This window comes from Lolium rigidum, chromosome 6 (assembly GCF_022539505.1).
Source record: "Lolium rigidum isolate FL_2022 chromosome 6, APGP_CSIRO_Lrig_0.1, whole genome shotgun sequence".
NCBI lineage: Eukaryota > Viridiplantae > Streptophyta > Magnoliopsida > Poales > Poaceae > Lolium > Lolium rigidum.
In genome coordinates, this window is record NC_061513.1 from 279,553,795 (window position 1) to 279,574,568 (window position 20,774).

The 20,774-nt window shown below is 49.5% G+C and overlaps 2 protein-coding genes across 2 annotated transcripts; both read right to left on the bottom strand.

Annotated features, from left to right (window-relative positions):
- Nucleotides 1-3,373: 3,373 nt before the first annotated feature.
- LOC124664603 (30S ribosomal protein S17, chloroplastic-like) lies at nucleotides 3,374-4,085 on the bottom strand. Its single transcript, XM_047202082.1, has one exon. It carries the CDS (start codon nucleotides 4,005-4,007, stop codon nucleotides 3,585-3,587), a length of 423 nt encoding a protein of 140 aa, XP_047058038.1. The 5' UTR covers nucleotides 4,008-4,085; the 3' UTR covers nucleotides 3,374-3,584.
- An 8,467-nt stretch (nucleotides 4,086-12,552) lies between these two features.
- On the bottom strand, nucleotides 12,553-15,645 carry LOC124664602 (FBD-associated F-box protein At3g52670-like). The gene is made up of 3 exons (XM_047202081.1): nucleotides 14,510-15,645; nucleotides 14,035-14,214; nucleotides 12,553-13,114 (listed from the first exon to the last, which is right to left on the bottom strand). Exons 1-3 carry the CDS (start codon nucleotides 15,512-15,514, stop codon nucleotides 12,830-12,832), a joined length of 1,470 nt encoding a protein of 489 aa, XP_047058037.1. The 5' UTR covers nucleotides 15,515-15,645; the 3' UTR covers nucleotides 12,553-12,829.
- Between the last annotated feature and the right edge of the window lie 5,129 nt (nucleotides 15,646-20,774).

Consider the following 20,774-nt stretch of genomic DNA (forward strand, 5'->3'; position numbering starts at 1 on the left):
ATTGCCTAAGTACTCGTCCATATAATGATAATATTTACATCATATGAGCAAATGTGTTCGTGGAAGTTCTTTTATCGCACTCAGTTGTTAACTGAATTGCTTGAGGACAAGCAATAAGCTAAGCTTGGGGGGGTTGATACGTCCAAAATGTATCTACTTTCCCGAACACTTTTGCTATTGTTTTGCCTCTAATTTGTGTATTTTGGATACAACTAACACGGACTAACGCTGTTTTCGCGAGAATTGCCCTGGTGTCTTATTTTTGTGCAGAAAATCAACTTTCAGGAAAATCCCCGGAAATAATTGCAATGGGCCTATTTTCACAGAAGACTTACGGAGCCAGAAGACGAGACAGAGGGGGGCCACGAGGTGCGCACACCATATGGCGGCGCGGTGGACCCCTGGGCCGCGCCGCCCTATGGTGACGCCGCCTCGTCCAGGCCCCGACGCTCCCCTCTGGACTACTTAAAGCCCTTGACCTGAAAACGCACGGGGGTTCGACGATTTTGCCAGAAGACATCCAGAAGTCCGCCGCCATCGAAAACTCTACTTTCGGGATCAGAAACTCCGTTCGGGCATCCTGCCGGGACGGGGAATTGGAGGAGATCATCGCCATCATCACCACCGACGCCTCTCCATCGACCATCCATGCTTCCCCCATCCATGTGTGAGTAAATCCCCCGCTGTAGGCTGAAGGGGATGGTAGGGATTGGATGAGATTGTTCATGTAATAGCCATAAGATTGTTAGGGAATAGTGCCTAGTATCCGTTCACTACTCCGGCTGCTAGGGGATGGGCGGTGGGCGGTCGACCGCGTTAAGGAGATCCGATTCCCGGGGCCACGTTCCCTGGCGAGGAGTTCTGCGTCGAGGCGGTCTGCGTCGACGAGATCCGCGTCGGGGCGGTCGGTCACCGGCGAGCATCCAGGGGAGGAGCGCCAGGGGAAGGGCGGCCTGCAATAGTGGAGGGGCGCCACGGGATTGGCGGCGGCCTGCGCCAGGAGAGTACGGCGGTTGCATGCGGCAAAGGGGAGGGATGAGGAGAAGAAATGAGCGAGAAGAAGCACGGGCCCTCGGGTCTGGGGGTCTCTCGCGTGGAACCCGAGGAGTTTTGAGGGATGTGTTCAGCCCGGTCGAGTTGTGAAGCTCGATTTGAGCTTCACAACCCGGCTTGGCTGAGGAGCGTTTTTCGTATGAGGTGGGCTATGCTCAGATGTGTTTGCCCGGGCTAATAGTCATATGCATCTCTAAAAATCTCGGTTGAGATGGAACTATCTGAATTGCCCCGATCTACCAAACACACCCGTAGTGTCCAGACTTAGAGTGTTCTCTTGAGAACTTCATATATAGAAGTAAGAGCATCTCTATAATGGATGACACAGGCTCATAGAGTCATAGCGATCGCAAACTGAACTGAAGAAAACGAGATCCCGCTCCTTGGTCGTCCCACGTGGCAATCTAGGGGCGAAAGCCTAGGGCCCCCACCTCCCTTCCCCATTTCTTCCCTCTCCTGGAGTTGTCGGTTTGCGTCGCCGGGGCAAAGCTCGTGCAGTTCCTGCGGCGGCATGTTTTCCCTTCCCGGCACAAGGCTGGTCGTGCAGGGCGGCGCTCTTCCTTGCAGTGCAACTCGGCCAAGGTCGGCAAGGCCTAGCATGGCATGGGTCGTCGTGCTGCGCTAGGGGCATCCTCTAGCAAGTGGAGGCGGTTGTGGGTGGTGGCACTCGCGTCTGCAATGGCTTGTGGCGACGGCGGTGGATCGAGGCTACGCCTACAAGAGGTCTCGGCTGGCGGCGTTGGCCCGGCGTGACCGGCGGTACCACATAGGTGTCGGTTTGGGCGCGAGACAGGACGACACCGTCCAGAGATGCCACCAGGTGGAGGCGTGGAGTTGGCCTACGATGGAGGGGATCCTGTTGTCGGCCTAGATATGGTCCCATCCAGGCCTAAAATCATGATGGAGAGACCCTGCTCTCTTCGTGGTTTTGGGGGCTCTCAGGGAGCCCATCCCTTGGCCATGAGTGGTTGAGGTACTAGATTCGGGCCATCGGGCCTAGATCCGGTGACCGCCCTGATCGTTGCGGTGGCTACCACATAGTTGGTGCGAGATCTTGGATGTCAGGTTGGCGGCCTCAAAAGGTGGACTAGCGGGCGTCTCTAAGGTGAGCGACGTGGTAGTGGTGGTGGCCTTGCGCTTTGGTCATTTGGATGGCACGGAGCGGGCGGCGGGAGTTCCTGGAGTTGATGGTGCTTCGATAAGGCCTTCTCCCAGATCGCGTTCTGGAGGCCGGGCTCAGGGACAGTGGATGGTCCGAGTTATCGAGTGCGAGATGGTTTTTCCGGGCGAAAGCTTGATGTTTGGATGCCGAAGGCGGCAATGCGTGCGGGTGTCGTAACCCCCTTGAGGGCGCCACTATGGTTACCCTTGCTACATTAGGGCTCGGGGTGAAAACTCCAAACCTTGTGGTCTCGATGGCAGCGGCGCATCCGCATGTGTCGTTACCTTTTTGGAGGCGTTACCTTTCTGGAGGCGTTGTCGTGGAGCTCCTAACCCTCTTGGTCTCGTTTTGGTGGCAAGCTTTGGCTCTTCTTTTTTAAAAAAAAAAAAAAAAAAATCTATGGTCTGCTTTGTAGGAGATACTTCTCCTCAGGTTGTATCGATTCGGCAGTGTATGGTTTTATTTACAAAACGGAGAAAAGCCCGTTTCGAAGACACGGGCTCATAGCAAGAATTACTGTATCGGCAGACTAGCAGCACAATTCTTACAAAGACTGGCAGTCGTAAACACATCACTACAGGGTACAACAGACACACACACACAAAAAAAGATTTCTTTAACAGTTGAAAAAGAAAGGATTTCTCCAAGAAAATACAAGAAAAATATCAACCTACATCTGTAGCTATGGGCTGCGTAGCTCCTAGTTTCACCGAGCTCATGCTGCGTTGAGCGTTGTGGTGTGTTATTTATGGTTATCTAGCGTTTAATTTTGTAATTTACATTTGGTTTCGGACTGAACCTGAAGTGAAATCCGGGGAGTGTATTATAGCTTGTATCGGACTGAACCTGAAGAAAAATGTTTCCATATTGCTAGGATGTATTACCGAAACGCAAGTTGCACAACCTCTTTGGTTAGAACAGCTAAATTTTTGTCTCAGCTTTGCTGCAACAGACACATCTTCACAGAAAAGGCTCTGATATTGAACGCACGCAGTGGTTTGGAGCAACACAACATCAACATGCATCAGACTCTTTGTTAACGCAGAGAACCATACCTGAAGATAAAGTCTACTACTCCCTAGTTAGTATCGAACTAAAACCTGAAGAAAGATGTTTGCGTATTGCTAGGATTTTCAATCACTCTTTGCACATTTGGAATGAGTCAACCAGAGAGATGTGTTCAATTTCCGTTTCAACTTTGCTGTAACATACACATTTTCACAGGAAAAGCTCTGGTGAGAGAAAAATTCTGAAGCTCTGGTGAGATGTGTTCATTCATTCAGTGTCTACAGAGGAAGCATACCATACAAGAAGCAAATGGAAATTAATTAACAGACGGGAAAACAGCAGAACCATCACCGATAATCCATCACTGGGACTCCTCGCCGGCGGTGTCGTCCTCCTGGTCGGACTGGAGGGGCGGGAGGAGCTGAGCCTTGCGGCGGGTGTCGCGGGGCGGGACGGGGACGGCGAGGAAGTGCTTGGTCTTGGAGATGGGGCGGGACCTGAGCAGCTCCACGACGTCGCCGACCTTGAACTGGTTCTCCGGGTCGTGCGCCTGGTACTTCTTCTTGATGCGCTCCCGGCGGTGGTACTTGGGGTGCGGCGCCAGGCGCACCACCTCCACGCCCACCGTCTTGTTCGCCTTCGTCGTCACCACCCGCCCCGTCAGCTGCTTCGCCGCCGAGATCCGGGTGAGGAACGCCGGCCGCGAGGACGCGGCGCCCACGGCGACATTGGAGGAGGAGCAAGGGAGGTGGAGCGGGGACGCGAAGGTGGAGCTGAGCAGCATCTTCTTCTTCCTAGGTGCGCGCACTTCTGACTCTGAGGAGGGATAGGGATAAGGTTCTGTTTGGGTTTGCTTGCTGGCTTTGTGTTAACCATAAATATGCAGAGTAACAGTTTGTATTGCACTAGTAGTCTGAAAATGAAAAATACCAGGGAGACGGAATTGATGAGAGCTTGTCAATTTTCTCTGTTACACACAATTAGATGCCAACGTATATCACAACAATTAATTAACGACATCTCTAACGGATAATCTATTATAGGACACCCACATTGCCAAAAAAAAATTGAGAGGAAACATTGCCATCTTTTAATCATATATGTATAAGTATTTTTTTAATCATATATTTAAGGGCACGGCAGCCGCAGCAGGTGATGTAAAATAAGTCATATCTGCACCAACTCCTTCTTCAACGGTTCAAACCTCAAATTGGATAACTAAAACTTATATTCAAATAGTTGTAATTTAATTCAAACACTTCTAATTCATTAGATAGATCAAATACATCCAAATTCAATTCCACCACGATAAAAATCTAATTTGATAGACACTTGAACCCTAAACTTCGATAGTTTGACCCTAAACTTTGGTACTGCAATAGATAACTAAACTCAACACCGATGGTGGAGGCAGAGTTCACTCCCAATCGTCGTTGCCAAAATTGTTGATGTTATTCCAGAAGTCCGAGCTAACTTGGAAGAGGAAGTGCCCAACAAGAGGAAAATGGTGGAGGGGCCTGCCTCGGATGTCGCAGTCACAACCTCTTCCTCCTCCTTCTTGGCGTTGGCACTCGTTGTGAAGTACTCTGGCTCGAATTGGTCGAGCTCGGGGTGTTCATAAAAAATCTTACCCATTGCCTCCTCATCGGTCTCGTGGGCCCTAATCTGCAAAAACAAGTGGTGATTCTCCTTCTCATGCTCGTTGGTGACCATACGCACCAGTGGGAAGAGGAACTCGGCCTCCCTGAGGCTCTCCACATCGTTGAAATTTACCTCTAGGCGCGGCCAGCCGAACATCGATGGACCAAAGTCATAGGCGCGCGCGGGTAGCTCTGGCGACGGACCATGCCGAGCCACCAACGCTAGCAGTTGACGGTGATCTCCGTGGCGTAGCAGCTGGAATGACGCAACCACACGTCGAGGAGGACAGTCAACGACTTGGGGCGGCGACGTGGTGCGATTCAGCGGTGAATGGCGGCATCGGATCCGGTGGTATTGGGGCGCGCCGGCAGCGAGAATTGGAGGCGGCGCGGCTGCGGGACAAAAGATTGGTGGATTTTTCAGCATGGCGGTTGGGCTAAGCACGTCGATAAAAATATAGGATGCATTACCACCCCTGGTGGTGTATATTTAGATCACTTAGACCAAAGTATACATCACGATGTAAAAATAATACGTAATACATCACCCTACGGGTCGCCATTTTGGATAAGCATTTTCGGGCCAAAGTGATGTAAAAATCAGCTAGTCAGTATTAGAGATGCTCTAAACTCCCGTCGAGTGAATTGCAAGCTTGACCCCTTACGTCAACATTGTGAGATCAATTCCTCAAAGAAAAAAAACATTGTGAGATCAATTGACCTACTTTATGAAAAGTTCACCAGCTTACCTGGTTTAAAAATAATTGTGTTCAAAACACATTTTTTTGGAGGGTAAACTGCCGCACTTTGCTAATTACTTCGTAATGTTTATAGGATACAAAAGTTAAAAATCATCTAGAGTATCTAGTAACCAGACGCGGAGACTGTGCTCGTGGTAAGTAGAGGAGCGTGCAAGCCCGTGTGCATCGGAAAATCTTATTTGATGCTTCACGCGAACCCTAGCGCCGCGGCGTGTACACGCCCCCCTTCGTATCACTGCTTATGGGCTAAGCTCACTTCTCATGCGGTGGCCTTCACGAAGAAGACAAAAGACGAGGTCTGCGTGGCCGAACTCGCCGGAGACGGGGCGGGGAGGACGCGGCGTCGATCGCTAGCGAAGGTGAGGCCATGAACTAAGGGTTAGAGTGCAGTTGCGGGAGCTTAGGGTTATGGTGCAGGTGCGGGAGCTCGCCGACAATAGAACTTAGGGCTTTGAGGGTGTAGAGGGTCGTCGAGCCGGAGATAGGGTGCAGCTTAGAGGGAGGCTGAGGGCGGCAGCAAACCAGCGATGGGCAGCAATGGAGGTGGGTGGGATGGAGAGGCACTGCGGGAGCGGGCGGCATGGACGACGGTGAAGGGGGTGTGTCTTAGCCAAAGAAGAAGGCGTGGAGGAGGATGATGACGCGATGGTGTCGATTGGTGGGCCGGCTCCATGACAGCTTCCCTGCGTGCGCCAATACGCTCGTCGGTGCGTGAAGTGTGAAGTAGTACCTTCCATGTGACCCTGCAGTTGCCCCTATACATCGCCCGTGTGCGTGCAGGAGTACGGCATGCACGTGAGCGCCTCCCTCGTGCGTCCTATTGGGCAGGCCTAGGAAAGGGTCCTTAGGTAGGCTTTTTCTTTTTGCTATTATTTATATTTTCTTTAACAAAATTCAAGATTGGGGACCTTTCATTTTGAAGAAAACTTATATTTAAAAAATGTCCCGCCTTAATTTTTTCAAATTATAAAAATGTTTAAAAGAAAAAATTATTTAAATATAAAAATTATTCAAAGTAAGCAAATGTTCGAACTTTAAAAAAATCATACATGAAAATTATTCAGACTTGAAAATTATTTAAACTTAAAAATTATTCAAAGTTGCAAAATGTTCAAATTTAAAATTATTCCATAAAAAATGAAATAAAATAATCTTCAATTTAAAAATCATTTATATTTTAGAAAAATAATTTTTCATTAAAAAGAAAAACAAAAAAACCACAGAAAACCGAAAGAACCAGAGCTGGAAGGTTCTGGATCCTTCCGGAAACCGGAAAGACCATTCAACATGTTAATAGGTCAGGGCCCGGTGGTCACTATTCATGCATGCACGCGGACGATATGTAGGCTTTTTCGGGGTGCTCCTATTCAACGCGTTTAGCGCCTGTTACGCCACCGACGCCCATAGGAAGACAAGATGGGCCCTGGCCCAGCAACTACTTCCCCAACTACTCTTCTTCTTCCTCATGTTCGACCTCTCCCTTCTAGCTCTCAAGCCCCGCCTCCATCGCCTGCTGCCGCCACCCGCGGTCGATCCCGCAGAGCCTCGCCGCACCGCTCTCCTCCATCCGCCGCCCATCGCCGGTCTGCCGCCACCCGGATCTCCCTCTAAACCCGCCCACCTTCCCAACTTCGGCAACACCCCTGCACCCTAAGCCCTAAGAACGAAAGCCGAAGAGCACCGCACCCGAACCCTAAGACCCCAACACCTAAATCCCTAAGTACCCTTCCTCGCCTCCACTGGCGACGCCGTGGCCAGCCTCATTGTCCCCTTCTCTGGAGAGGTCCTTTCCTCGCATCCGTCGGGATGTCACGGTTGTGACGTCCCGTCTCTGGTGAGATCGGCAGTTGAGCTCCTTGTACATCTTCCTCGCGTCTCTATCTCCAACTTGCAAAAAGGCCGAGGCCAAAGTCACCCCTCACGCAAGCGTCAGCACACTAACGTGCGCAGTGAGGAGGCGCTCATTCCCCCTTTTCTTTCTCTCTCATCGCTACAGTAGCTGAGAGCTCTTCTCAGAGGGCCGGGCCGACCTGAGGCCAATCTCACCGGCGTCGCTGGTCGAGATGGGCGGAGGGAAGGCGCCGGAGTAGATAGGTTAGTTAGATGTAGTGGCAGTTTGCCGGTAGGGGGCCTGGTGCCCGGTAGTTTGAGCGGAGGAGGAGATCTAGCCGCCTGGATCTCATCCGATTTAGGGTTCTTCCTTCTCGCTCTTCTTCTCCGGTGGTCGGAGGGGAGAGTGGAGAGGAGGACTGACGCTCAGTCCAATAAAGGAGTGGCGGTGAACCACCTTCTGCAGAGCGACTGCGGCGGGAGGCGTCTTTCCCTGGCCGGCCTTGGAGGCGAGGGGGGAAAAGCGCGCCTGCTGGCGACCAACGACGTGAACGAGCTCCTGGCCGGCCGTGGAGGCGAGGAGGAGCACAGCCGCGCCATTTCTTCGTCGACTGCTGGTGGTGGTCTTATCTGCGCCGATTCTGGTGCAGTAGTAGAGCACTGACGTTGTTCCTCTCGGTCGGCCGTGGAGGCGAGAGCGAGGACAGTGGCCGTGCTGCTGCTCTGCACTGGAGACGGTGCCACAACTGCTTCAACCTCGGAGCTGCGTGTGCTTCTTTTTCGCCGTCGTTCATATGGCGGTTTGCCTGGGAAGCTCTCCAACTGGGGACTCATGCAGTCGATGACGTTCTCCAGGGTGCTTCCCGGAACGCCCGCAACAGGGCGCGCCCTTCCCTGTTCCAACTGTTCGGCCCGCCGACAAGACCGGTGGTGCTACGTATCTCCATGTCGTACTTCGCCTGGAAGTAGGTGCCCCACCAAGCGTCGTTGTTTTTGGCCGCCCAGGTCGGATCGGCCTGCTCCTCGGCGTCGAGTTCAACCCACCGGGCCCTGATGGCGTCCTTCCAGCGCTCCGTGCCCAGCGTCGGCGGCGGTGGGACGCCCATGCCGTTCACAGCCATCTTCCAGATGTCGCTGCTTGGCAGGCGCATGTCCGGCAGGACGAGATATCCCACGCGGTACAACGCCCACGCCTCCTTCACGGTGAGGCTGTCGCGGCCGAAGCCGTTCGCCGCGGTGATCTTGCGGGAGGACGATGACATTGCTTGGAACGGCGAGGAGAAGATCGGGGGGCTGCAAGGAGAAGATTTGGGAGCGGCGAGAGATTGGGATGAACCGCAGGGCCTCTTAATGTACAGCGGCGGCAACGGGTGGTTGCATGCAATAACACCGGCGCGGACGGCCACACGACCAGCACGACGAGACGCGTCCCTGCATCGCCTGGAAAACTGGAACGCCATTAGGGTCGCTTGACCAAAGGTAGGCGACGGGGTTTTAAGCTTCTGATCCGCTGACGCGTCGGTCCCGCCACCTCGTGTCGCTTTTCTTTGTGTTCCGAAGCGTCCCCTGTGGGGCGATGACGGCCTAGGAACGTCGGACACCGTATCAGACCGCGCCAGACAAAAAATAAATTAGGAACTGGAAATGTTTTTCTGTTCGACGCGCCCCAAATCACTTTGCGACGTTTGGGACGCGCTGGAGATGCTTTTACGTTGGTATATTGTACAGCTTAGCCTTGAACCATGACATAGGGCGCCACGCTGCCACGTTGCGCCGCTTATGGTGGGCATCACCAGTGTACTGATCAGATTTGGGCTGGCGAGGCAGATGAGGTGAGACGGCCCATTAGTGGTATCCCCACGGGCCTAAGGTGTACCACAATGCCGCTCCGCAAAACACTCCGTAGCTTTTTCTTTTCTTTTGTCCCACATCGCTAGTATAGCGTCGATCCGATCAGTTTAACTAGCTCCGGGCGTACGGTGGTGATGTGCCTTCACGGAGAAGACCGTCAGCCGAGAAAAAAAAAAACGTTCGGTGAGACTGCCTCTCAAGCAGTAATCAGCCTGATGTATCGACGTAGACGCGGTACGCGTTGCGTCGGTGCACAGGAGCTATGTGCTTTGACGCATACGGTCGATTCAAGATGGGACTTGGTTAACCATTTATTTTTCGGATTCGAACCTATTTAACCATTTTGTTTAAAAGGTTAATAAGGTTAACCATTAGGTTAATACAGTTTAAATGGTTAACCATTGGTTATTTAGGTTTTAACCATTTTTATTTTATGTAACGATGGCAATTTGCTAAGCTTTTGCAAAGCTTGATTTGTCAGCTCGGAAATCAACATGACCATTGCTAAAAAAAAACTAACAATTCACAAGCATATTCAAAATGACAGACAAGTTTCAAGTATTTTCGAATAACAGATTCCACGTCAACAATCGTATATGCACATGACGGGATCTGCGATTTCTAAATTTCGTTAGAAACCACAATTGACCTTCGGAACTGAAGCTGCCCAGTAATTCAGTATTCATTCAGAAGTCGTTCAACTATCTAGTACAGCTCGTTGTTTGCTGCATCGCAGAGATGAATCTTGAGAGTGGAGCTGCAGCTGGATGCAAATCAGATCTTGCAAGCTGGAGCCGTGGAGGCGTTGATGTTGGCCCGATTCGATGGAGGGGCGGTTACCCTACTTAATCCCAGCCAACAACGTGGTCTCATAGGCGGACAAGGATGAGCTGCTGCTTCACCTACCGGCGGCACAGGTTCCAGGCATGGTGGCTTCCGCCTGGGACTCGGGAGATGTAGAGGATATGTAAGGGAGGGCGGATGGTGACGGCAGCGCCCGGGAGGCACGAGGGCGGGCAGCTCGTCGGTGGCGACTAGCGAAGGCGGCGCTCGGGAGGCAGCGGCGCTTGGCGTCGGGAGGTGTATGTGTGGAGGTGAGGGTAACCTTTGGATTATTTGGAATGAACCTAAAGGACCTAAATGGGTTTGGGAGTTAACCGTTTGGCCCATTGGGCTCTATTTTAGGTTAGGTTAACCTAACCATTGGTTAAACGGGAACCAAGTCCCATCTATACGGTCGATCGCATGGTCGATTACACGAAAAAAAGTTGCAGATCCGCACGGTCGGTCGCACGAAAAAAAGTTGTATCCCGTGAAGTGCACATTCTGCTATCCATTAGCAGCAAGGCTTTTTGTTAAACGCTATGTAGTTTTCTGCTAGACATTAGCAGCAACGCTTTTTTGTAAAACGCCCCACACAGCTGCGGGGAGGAGCAGGGACTGTGGCGATTGCCGAGGAAGACGAACAGAGGCGTATGTTTCCGAGGAAGACGAACAAAGGCGTTTGTTTCCTATATTTTTAGGACAAACGTGGAGGACGTGGAGCTAGAGAAGTTTGGGATAGCCCATTTGTGGGTGGGGCAACGGCTGACGTAGCCTAAGGCCAAGCTGACCGGAATGGCCCAACGTAGCTAAGCCCATATCGGTCAGAGGGCAGCCCATGTCGGGCCTAAGCAAACGAAACGTACTTGACGGGTTGATGGAAATTGGGGCGACGTGGCTCACTGTGAGACCAGTAAAATGGGGCCAACTATTAAGAAAGAGAAGATTCTCCTACGCACCTTTTTTATTGTTCCTACTCGCCTGCTGCTCCTACTTCAAATGGCAACCAATTGTCTTGCAGATCCGGTCTAGGGGCGTGCCTCCAAGCTAGCGACGAATTCACAAAACTGTACCACCGGATACATATGTAATTAATTATTGTAACTAAAATTTGTACCACCCGCTATGTTCTTGGTAATTTATTTTAGTTAATCCGATTCATATTATTTGTCCCTGATATGGATGTATGAACATAAAAAGTTTGTATTGATAGATCTAGGTGGGCCACGCCGGTGCCAAAACGAAATTGGGGGTGGGGGGTAGGGGGGTTCTAGGCGCGATTTTTTTGCCCGACACCCACCATTGGTTGCTTTAGGACAATGAGTGGAGATGCTCTTATATTAGGGCATTGCATTTTGTGTTGTAGATGGAGTAGTGGAGTTCGGGAGTTGTAATTTCGATTCATCTATGCCCGCCCTCGCCGCATAATGGAAATCATCGAAATGGCAACCGCGACGATCTAGACGCGTGCCCAAGCACGAGAACCGCCGCAGACTTGCAACCGACACCCTCTTTGATTTTTTGCGGTGCCTTCTCGGCTTCCGGCCATAGCAATATAAAAGCCGTACGTCTGAGTGTGCGGTGCCCATACCTGTTGTAATCTCCCACCGGCCACCGGCATTTCCCATCGACGACCAGCCTGCGCCATGAGTGACCTTTCGTGGCCATCCGACTTCGAGAGCAAGGGCAAGTCACCTAGGTGGCGGCATTGGTGGGAAAGGGGGAAAACTCCGAGCAGTTCAAGCTCCTCACCGAATGACGTCATCCCCGATGACCCGGAGGCGCATGATGCCATCACCGATGACCCGGAGGAGGAGGAAGAGGATGAAGATGTTAGGTGGGCACGGCTAGAGGCGAAAGAGGAGGCGGCGGCAAAGAAGAAGAAGAAGAAGAAGAAGGCGAAGGCTCAAGCATCAGAGGTGAAAACCGCATACACCAACGACAAGGGGTGTAGAAGGACGACTGTAAGGACTCCTCATCGGAGGGGGAGACAGACTAGTCCGAGGCGACCGACTCATCTAAGGAGGCGACAAGTAGGAAGCATCACCGTGAAGATGGCGCGGCAAGGCCCTCAAAGAAGAAGTAAACAGGTATGTTTATTTACTGTAATAAATTATTGTACTAGTTTATTTGTTGTTTCAAATTTAAACTATATATCAAGAATAGTGTAGGGGGACATATGGGTGAACGCTATCCTTATAATGGCCCCGGCTGTATTCATAGAACGGTAGGAGACGAATGAGGAGAAACAAACCGCTTCTTCTCCCTGCGATCCCTAATTGCTGTTGTATCCGATCTCAATACTCACCCCATATCCACGCATAGGCAACGGAATATATCAGCATTGACCATAACGATAAATGATGAACTGCTGTTCTCCTTGGTTAACTGTTTTCATTGGAACTAAGGTTTAGACACTCACATGTGAAGAGCACAGCAAACAAACCACCAAAGAATGTTTTAACAGTCTAGTACATCCTGCAACGTATATAAGATAGTGGCAAAAGGTGCTATTGGTACAGCCTCTTTACATCACCGGAGGGTGTACCTGATCCAGACGTTCAGAGACATTGCAATTGATACTGAGATGAGACATATAAGAACCACAAAACAACCACCAGCCGACCAGCGTAAGTGGCAAGCTTCTGGAACATGCAAATTGCCCTTGAACAAGTGGTGCTATGTGTACCAGTACAACTGGATCAAACAAAGTGCGGCCCTCTCATACATATTTCTGGCCTTGAGAAGATTTGTAGCATCTGGCAGAACTCCTTGGCCTTGCTTCCAGCAACTGAGCGGTCAAAAGTTACTGTCATGGTTTGTAGCACTGTTGCCCACTCGAGTAACCGTTTCACAAGAGCAGCTTCATGGTCAGTTGCTCCCCAGTTACTAAGGTTTAGTCTTTTGAGGCAATTCAGCGTGAGTTCCTCAGTTTTCCAGTTAGGGGTCTGATCGCAAACACAGCCTGCTGAGCACACAGTTTGTACCTGAAACAAGGTGCATAGCAGGTAATAAGATTAACTGATATGATTGGATGCCATAGCATAAGAATGATGCAACTGGAAATTCAGAGACTGCCATAGCTTAAGAATTGTTAAGATATTTAAGATAATTCTCTTAAGACGTTCACAAAAGAGTAACACCTGGAAATTAGTTTGAAGTCAAACTGGTGCAAAGTATATGATTGTTCTATGCAAATAGCAAGTCACACAACAAACACTATCTTACTATTTACACAGTTAGGTATTGCACTTTTCTCTGGAATAAAGTCATGTGTTGTTTTATTGACTGAACAGGATCTTAAATCGTGCTTAGACCCTTGTTATTGATGCAACATTCAAAAAGACATCCTCCAAGCAAGGCACTGTATTAATATTACCCCCTAAACTCATTAACTAGTTCATGAAGATTGAACCTCTGTGTAATGCCTCAAGTGAAATTCACATCACTGCCTTGCATGTCTAACGACGAGAGCTGCCATAATCTCCTCCAGTTCAGACAGCCACTATCTCTTCACCCCTCCTGCACTGGCACCCTCACCTCCCTCCTTTGGGGGTGCCGCCTGCCGGCGGCCTCACCACATGTCATCACCGCCATCTCTTTGTATTTGTGAGAATACGAAGTAGGTATCCCATTACTTTGTTGGAAACAAAATCCAGCATCATACTCAATAGTTTTTCTCAGTTCGACCAGACTAACGATCTTTAAAGAAGCAAAAATATGGCCGAGTTACCAACACCTAGAGTACTATGCATTGTCGCTGGGAGATTCAAAAGCCATATATTTGCCACATATATAATTTGGATCAAAGCATAAAGCCAGTATCAAAGTACCACCTAGGAGTGCCAAGAAATATAAATGCATACTAAAGTATATGAAGCAAACAAATCAAGGATAGTATTATCACCGGATGGCTAGTTTTGCAGTCAAGTGTAATAGTCAGCTTTCTGACACCAGTACACATACTGAGGAGATGGAACAAACTGGTTCCAAAGGAATGTGCCTTTGGTTCTATATGCAGGTTCATGACCACAATATTTGGTAGCCTTGTAATATCTTCCATCAAGTACTCATGGTTAGTAATTTCCTGCAGTAGAATCATCGGAAGTTAGAAAAAAGAAGTAAAGATGGAAATGGCACAAGCTTCTCGTTTAAAAAAATCAATAACAAACAAGTCTGAGCCCATGTGCTCCCATGAATAATAGTATACTCACAATGCTAGTGTGCAAAATAAATGCTAACTGCTCAACGGAAGAAAGAAGTAATGGCATTCAGAGGATATCATGCTACTAGGAAGGATAAACGGTTGGATGTGGCAAGCCATGTTTCATTGACTTAGGCAAAAGAAAAACTAGGAAAAAGTCACATAAGAATCAACTCACCAGTGGATAGAGAAGCTTGAAATTCAGAGTCTGGATGAGCTTAAAGTGCGACAAAAGCTTCATGGTGTAGCTATTGACTACTTTATGCGAATCGTTATGTCCATATACGAAAAAAGGGTAGGTGCTCAGCCGCTGTAGATTCTCCATCTCGCCAAGCTGGGTGAACCTTGGATCATAGGCATCCACCCAAATGAGGGACAGCAGCTGAGGAGAGGAGATGGTTGCAACAGGTTGATTCATGGTCGTGGTGGAATGGAAGCAGCAGATGACACTTAAGGATAGGAGTGCCGGCGCGATAACAGTGAGCTGCTCCAGCCCGTGCACATTCCTCAGCATCAATCGCTTAAGAGAATGAGAATGAATGGTGAAGTTGCCCAAACCGCGGGCGCCATGGACGATGAGCCTCTGCAAAGACGGGCACCGCGGCGAGGAGACAGCTTCGCCGAGCATGCACGGACCATGTAGCTCGACACAGGTCAGGTTGAGATCGGTGAGCCGTGCGAATACGCCCAATGGATGCAGGGCCATGCCAAGATATCCCAGTTCGAGGTGGATCGAGGTGGCGTTCTGGAAGCAGGGCAGCAGAAAGGCGACTATTTCCCGAGCCTGGCCATCTGATTCGTCCGGTTCAAAGATGTTGACGAGTTTTAGATGGCCGGGGAGGCGGCGCGCGGCGATTGGAAGCCAACCCGCCACGGACTCGGGGGTGGCGTCGAGTAAAGTGATGTCGAGGTCGCGGAGGGCCGCTGCTTCGTGGGATTCGAGGGCGGCGCGGATGGCGAGGGGCTCGGTGCCGGGGTAAAACCAGAGCTTCGGGAGGAGGGTCCAGAGGCGGCGCCAGCGACTGGAGAGGACGCTGGTCCGAGCGGCGACGGCGGTGTCGACGAGCTTGAGCAGGATCTGGAGAAGGAGGTCGTCGGGAAGCGCGCTGAGGCGGTCCTCGCTGCCGCCGCCATCGGAGAGATTGGATCTCTTGGTGGGGATCTCCCCGTCGCGGCGCTCCATGGAGGATCTAAGGATGGACCTTGGTGCGCCCCAGATCGCTGTCACGCTTGGGAGATGGAGGCGGTCGCCGTTGCCGGTGGATGAGGGACGGCGATGGTCGGAGTCGCCGCCGGTCCAGGCTGGGGCTGTCAGTCTCCACTGCTAGTGCGAACTGCCAACAGTGTCCTCCTAGGTTAATATACTAGAAATCAACGGGCTTTGTTTGTGGGCTGTTGTAATGTTAGGGAACCACGAGCTTCGTTTGTGGGCTGCTGTATTGTCGGGCTTTGTTTGTGCGGTACTACATTCTATCCGTATCAAATTGTGTGGCCTGGGAGTACTTCGTTCACGAGCCAAGGTCTTTAAAGACGGAAAATCGGCAATTTCTGTTCGATGCTCGCTGCGCACGTTTTTTTTTTAACAAGAAAGGCCCCGAAGGACCTGGAGCTGCATTAATTCCACACGGTTACAGAGCAGATTACATAAAGGGTCTCTAAAAACATGAAATTATAGAGAAGCCATCATAGTTTGCAAACAGGACCTTAGGTAAGAAAGCAAAAACGCGATCAGGTCCTTGATCTGCGCCGGAGAAAGGACTCTGCCATCGACCGCTTCCAACGCCGCCGGGGAGCAAGCCACTTGGGGCATCGGGAGCAGGAGTTGTCGACGACGAGCCAGATAGCCTCCCCGTGGAGGCAGAGAACCTGGAGAAGGGTCGCCCTTCTGCCATAAGATGCAGTGGTGGGGCGAAGACGCCGGCATCCACAACGGTGCTCCAAGGTTGGAGGCGACGTCCTCACCGCCACTGTCTCCCGCAGCGCCATGGCAGCCGAGGAGGACGTACTCGTCCTCCTCCAACTCTTCCTCCTCAGGACCGGCCCGATCGACGCCATCCTCGTCATACCGCTCCGCGCCCTACACCGTCCCCAATCGCGTGATGAAGGAGGAGCCGGCGACGCCCGTCAATCCGAGGCGCGGCGGCAGCGGTAGCGACAGCCAGCGTCAGCAAGAGAGGCACGGCGGCGCCCTCCTCATCCCGAAGCCGGAGGTGAAGGAGGAGCAGGACGACGAGGAAGCGGCGAAGGCGGCGCGGCTGGCGGAGTACGAGCGGCAGCAGCGGCTCATCGCCAGCAGCGACGACCCCGATGACTGCCCAGGGCTGCGAGCGGCGTACTTGGTGTCGCTGAACGACAAGGACGCCTGGAGGGGCGACCTAGACACGGCGATCGTCATGTCCATCCGCGACACCGGCAAGCCGCTCGTGAACCTCACCGACGACGGCGAGGCAAGACCAAGCCGCCTGGTGAAGGACGAGCCCGACGAGCGCGTCAAGCAGGAGGTCGTCACCGATGACATGTACAACTTCCACCAGTACTACGACGCCTCCGACCGCCGCAAGTTCTTCTAGATTAAGTTTAGTTTAAATTTAGTCGAATCTCGTTCGAATCTATGTAATATATGCCAAGTTTGGATGAATTTAATCGAATCTCGCTCAAGTTTAAAATTTTCGAAATTTTGTTTGGGGGACACGACTAGGAAGCGGCGCCCCCAAACGCGGCATGAACAAAACACGTTCCCAACGCTCAATCCGACGCTATTTGGGGGACGGTTTGGGTTAGGCGACTGGAGATGCTCTAACCGGCATTGCGCAGCCCGTAACTTTATTCCCATTTTTAGTATTCTCCATTCGTGGTTCAAAAGGAGGCATGCGTAAGATGGTACGAGTACCACACCACATAGGAAGTAAAATAAATGGACTACAAAACGGCAGGGCAATGATGTGTCCAGGCCAAATACGATACTATGAAGATTAGGAGCTAGCTGTAGGCAGCGACCAGCGCTACTCCGCCTGCTGCTTATTTTGATCTTCCTCGGAGGGTGGCAGGAGCTGCTGGTACCTCGGTCTGTTTTTCTTCAGGAGAAGGTACGTCAGCCAGTACCAGAACAGCAGGATCCTGCCCTGCGCGGCGATCGTGTCGGCGATGCGAATTCCTCCCAATGAAAATCTCTCTAGGGCCTGCCAAGAAAAACAACGCATAAAAAGCATGACAATGAGCCATTAGCCTGACATACAGAACCATGATCATCCTATACTGTGAGAACATATCAACATGAGCAATTCGCTTGAATACACATTGCTATTCAAATTTCGACAGTGATTCAGCAATATTTCCTGACACTTGACCAAGTTTTTTATTTGATGGTAGTAGAACTGCTTTTCACATGAATGTCCATACCTGTTCACCAGTCTGAATGTCGTAAGAATGTTGCTGCTCAAACTGCAGACCCTTGAACTCATTAATGCTAAGTCGTTGAAATGCCCTGAAAATCAATGCAAAAGTACATATCCAGATGTTATCCATCACACTCTATGCTAGGAGCCAACTAAAGTATATCACAAGAAAGTGCATTACCATCTGATCAGAGATGCTTTTGGGATCCAGCGAAATATGACGGGGGTATTATCAGCGTTAACATAGTACCCTCCAAAGACAATGAATACCGTCATAAGGGATGGCCCAAGAGCCATCGCAGCTTCAGTTGTAGGAGCGATTGCTCCAATAGTAAGACCCATGGCTGATGCGGCAAATGATTCAACAGTCACAATGCCACAGAACTTGGCAAATCTGTATATATAGCAAAAAAAGATGCATAAGCTGACCAGTATCATTCCACCTATTGGCATGTCCCATGGTGCCGCACAGCCCTACTTTAAACTTTGTTTTGAGGGTAATACTGACCTAGAGATTGTAGGATGAAGTTTAGCCATTGGATAGAGGATGGATCCGAATATCAATGGAAATGCTGCTCCAATAGGAATCTCGGCTAATAACTTAGATGAGAGATATGGTCCTAGTGCATAGGAACCTTTAGCTCGTTTCCTGTCAACTATAGCTCGTTCTTTCGGGAAAACCCCCACTGTTTTCGTCAGTGCAGCCATTGCTGTGTTTATGGCAGCCACCTAACTCAGAAAATACAAAAGGAGACAGAACAGAGTTAGAAAATACTTGGGAGATAGAATGGAAACGATCATGAGGAAAATAAAAAATCAGAAGGAATCGATTATCTTCCAATAGATCCAGAACAAGAAATGTGTGATTTAAGCCAAGTCATCACAAGATGGAAATACAGCCGAGTGGTATCGAATATTTTCCGACTGTGTGTACTGGAGTTGCACGCATGTGTGGGACATGTGTGTCCGCCTTCTACTATCAAAATGAAAAAAGTTCAATGGGTCATGAAGACGCAAGATATTCTACCTGGAGAAGCCCCATCCTGTCTTGTATAGAGGTTTGAGTTTTTCCCATTCGCCAGAACACTGACCCAAATATAATTGCTGAAGCAACAGACATTCTTTCTCTCACCTTGTTTGTTGGTCCATCACGAAAAGCCTGAAATACTTCTCAGAATCAACCAATGATAGTCTTAATCTTCTGGTAGCACCATTTAGATTTTAGGCAGCTAAAAAAGCTCAAGCTAAGATTTGAACATTTATAAATAATCAATCTAGTTGGGTCTTCTTTTTTAGCGTCAAGACCTTCCTTTCATTTCCTTGCATGTTTAATGCAGTAGTGGTCTTGCATCTACTGGAGTCACAGAGTTGGTAAAAGCTCAATCATGCCACCAGTTACTTAATTAAAGTAAATATTCCAAAGATATATTTCCTGAATTTGGTACAGTATAGATCTGATTTATTATAGGTTAAAAGCATATATTAGTCTAATTGTCTAAATAACTTCTGAAATATAGTCTCATAAGTCAAAGTACCAAGGAAATTTTGCACCACAGAAAATGTAAACTTCGTTATCAACCTATTCAAGGCTGAAGTAGGAAAATCATGTTTAAAGGGTAAAGCATATTTAGTGAAAAACCTGCATCCAAGCTCTCTTAAACAGCAAACGAAATTCTCTCCACCAACCACATCTTTGCTTTCTAGTGGACTTCTGAGTGAGCTTGGAAGAAAATTCAGAGCCCTCTGACTGTGCTACTGGACTGTTAAATTCAGTAATCAGAACCTTATTAGCAAATTCATCAACTAGATTCTCGATTCTTTTCTGTGATGATTGTACACTTTCAGCTGAGCTATAATCAATGGAAATTAGATCAGCCAAGAACTCAGCAGGGTTCTCATGATCTGGGCATTTGTACCTGATGGAGTAATCAAATCCAAATTATTAATCAATAATACTAGTTCAGACACAGAATAAGCAGCACGAGATATTGATGAGAACTTAAGCAGTTAAAATAGGCCTGAAGAATGCCTCACAGTGTAAACAGCTAAACAAACATGAGTCATTGTAAAGTGAATATTCAGGACTATCCTAACAATGATGCATTGAATAATGTAGTCACCGGCATCCCCCTCTCCCCGTGTGTCTTAGGGTTATTTCAGTACCTAATTAACATGTCATGTCATCATCCTTGTATGTGCATTGCATCAATGCCATGTGTTGCATTGTATAATGTAGTCACCGGCATCCCCCTCTCCCCGTGTGTTACGACGACCCCCTACGTTATGTGGTCACCGGCATCCCCCCTCTCCCTTTACGTTACAACGACCCCCTACGTTACGTCGTCACCCCTACTCAAAATTAATCATGTACTTATCGATTTAATATTTTGCAGAAACAATGGATCCATTATTCCATCGAGACTTCGAACGGGAAGACATAGTCGAGGACATACTCTGCGCAGCCGACCTAGAAGGCGATCGATAAGCCGACGGATTCGTTGATGGAGATGCCGACCGAGAAGTCGACGGATTCGTTGATGGAGAAGTCGACGGCTCCGATGATGGAGAAGCCAACGGATCCGGTGATTGACAAGGTATCGACTTGTCAATGCCTACGGATTGTAGACTAGAGTTTTCGTAAAAAGTAGAGGGCAAGTAGATCTCGAGGGTTCAGCCAGAAAAGTACTCGACTGCTAGAAAACTAGGATTATGTTGACAATGAAATCGATCCTCTCTTCGTCTCTCGACTCTCCCTTATATAGGAGGCAGAGCCCATCTTCTGCAAGCTGTCTAAGAGTCTCCATCACTTTCTCTGCCTGGAATGCATCAAGGCCTAAAAGAAAGTCAAAACATAGACAAAGTTCATGTGTTATCACTCACATTCTACAGCAGTCCTACCAAATATTCAAAGAATCTTTGTGACTAATGTCCAGAATAGGATCTCAGGAAAAATGCTACTCCTCATGAAAATTTAACAATTCAGCAGGGATTTTTCAATCAGGCCATTTAAATTGGAAAATTGCAACAACAGCCTATCTCATTTTCCTT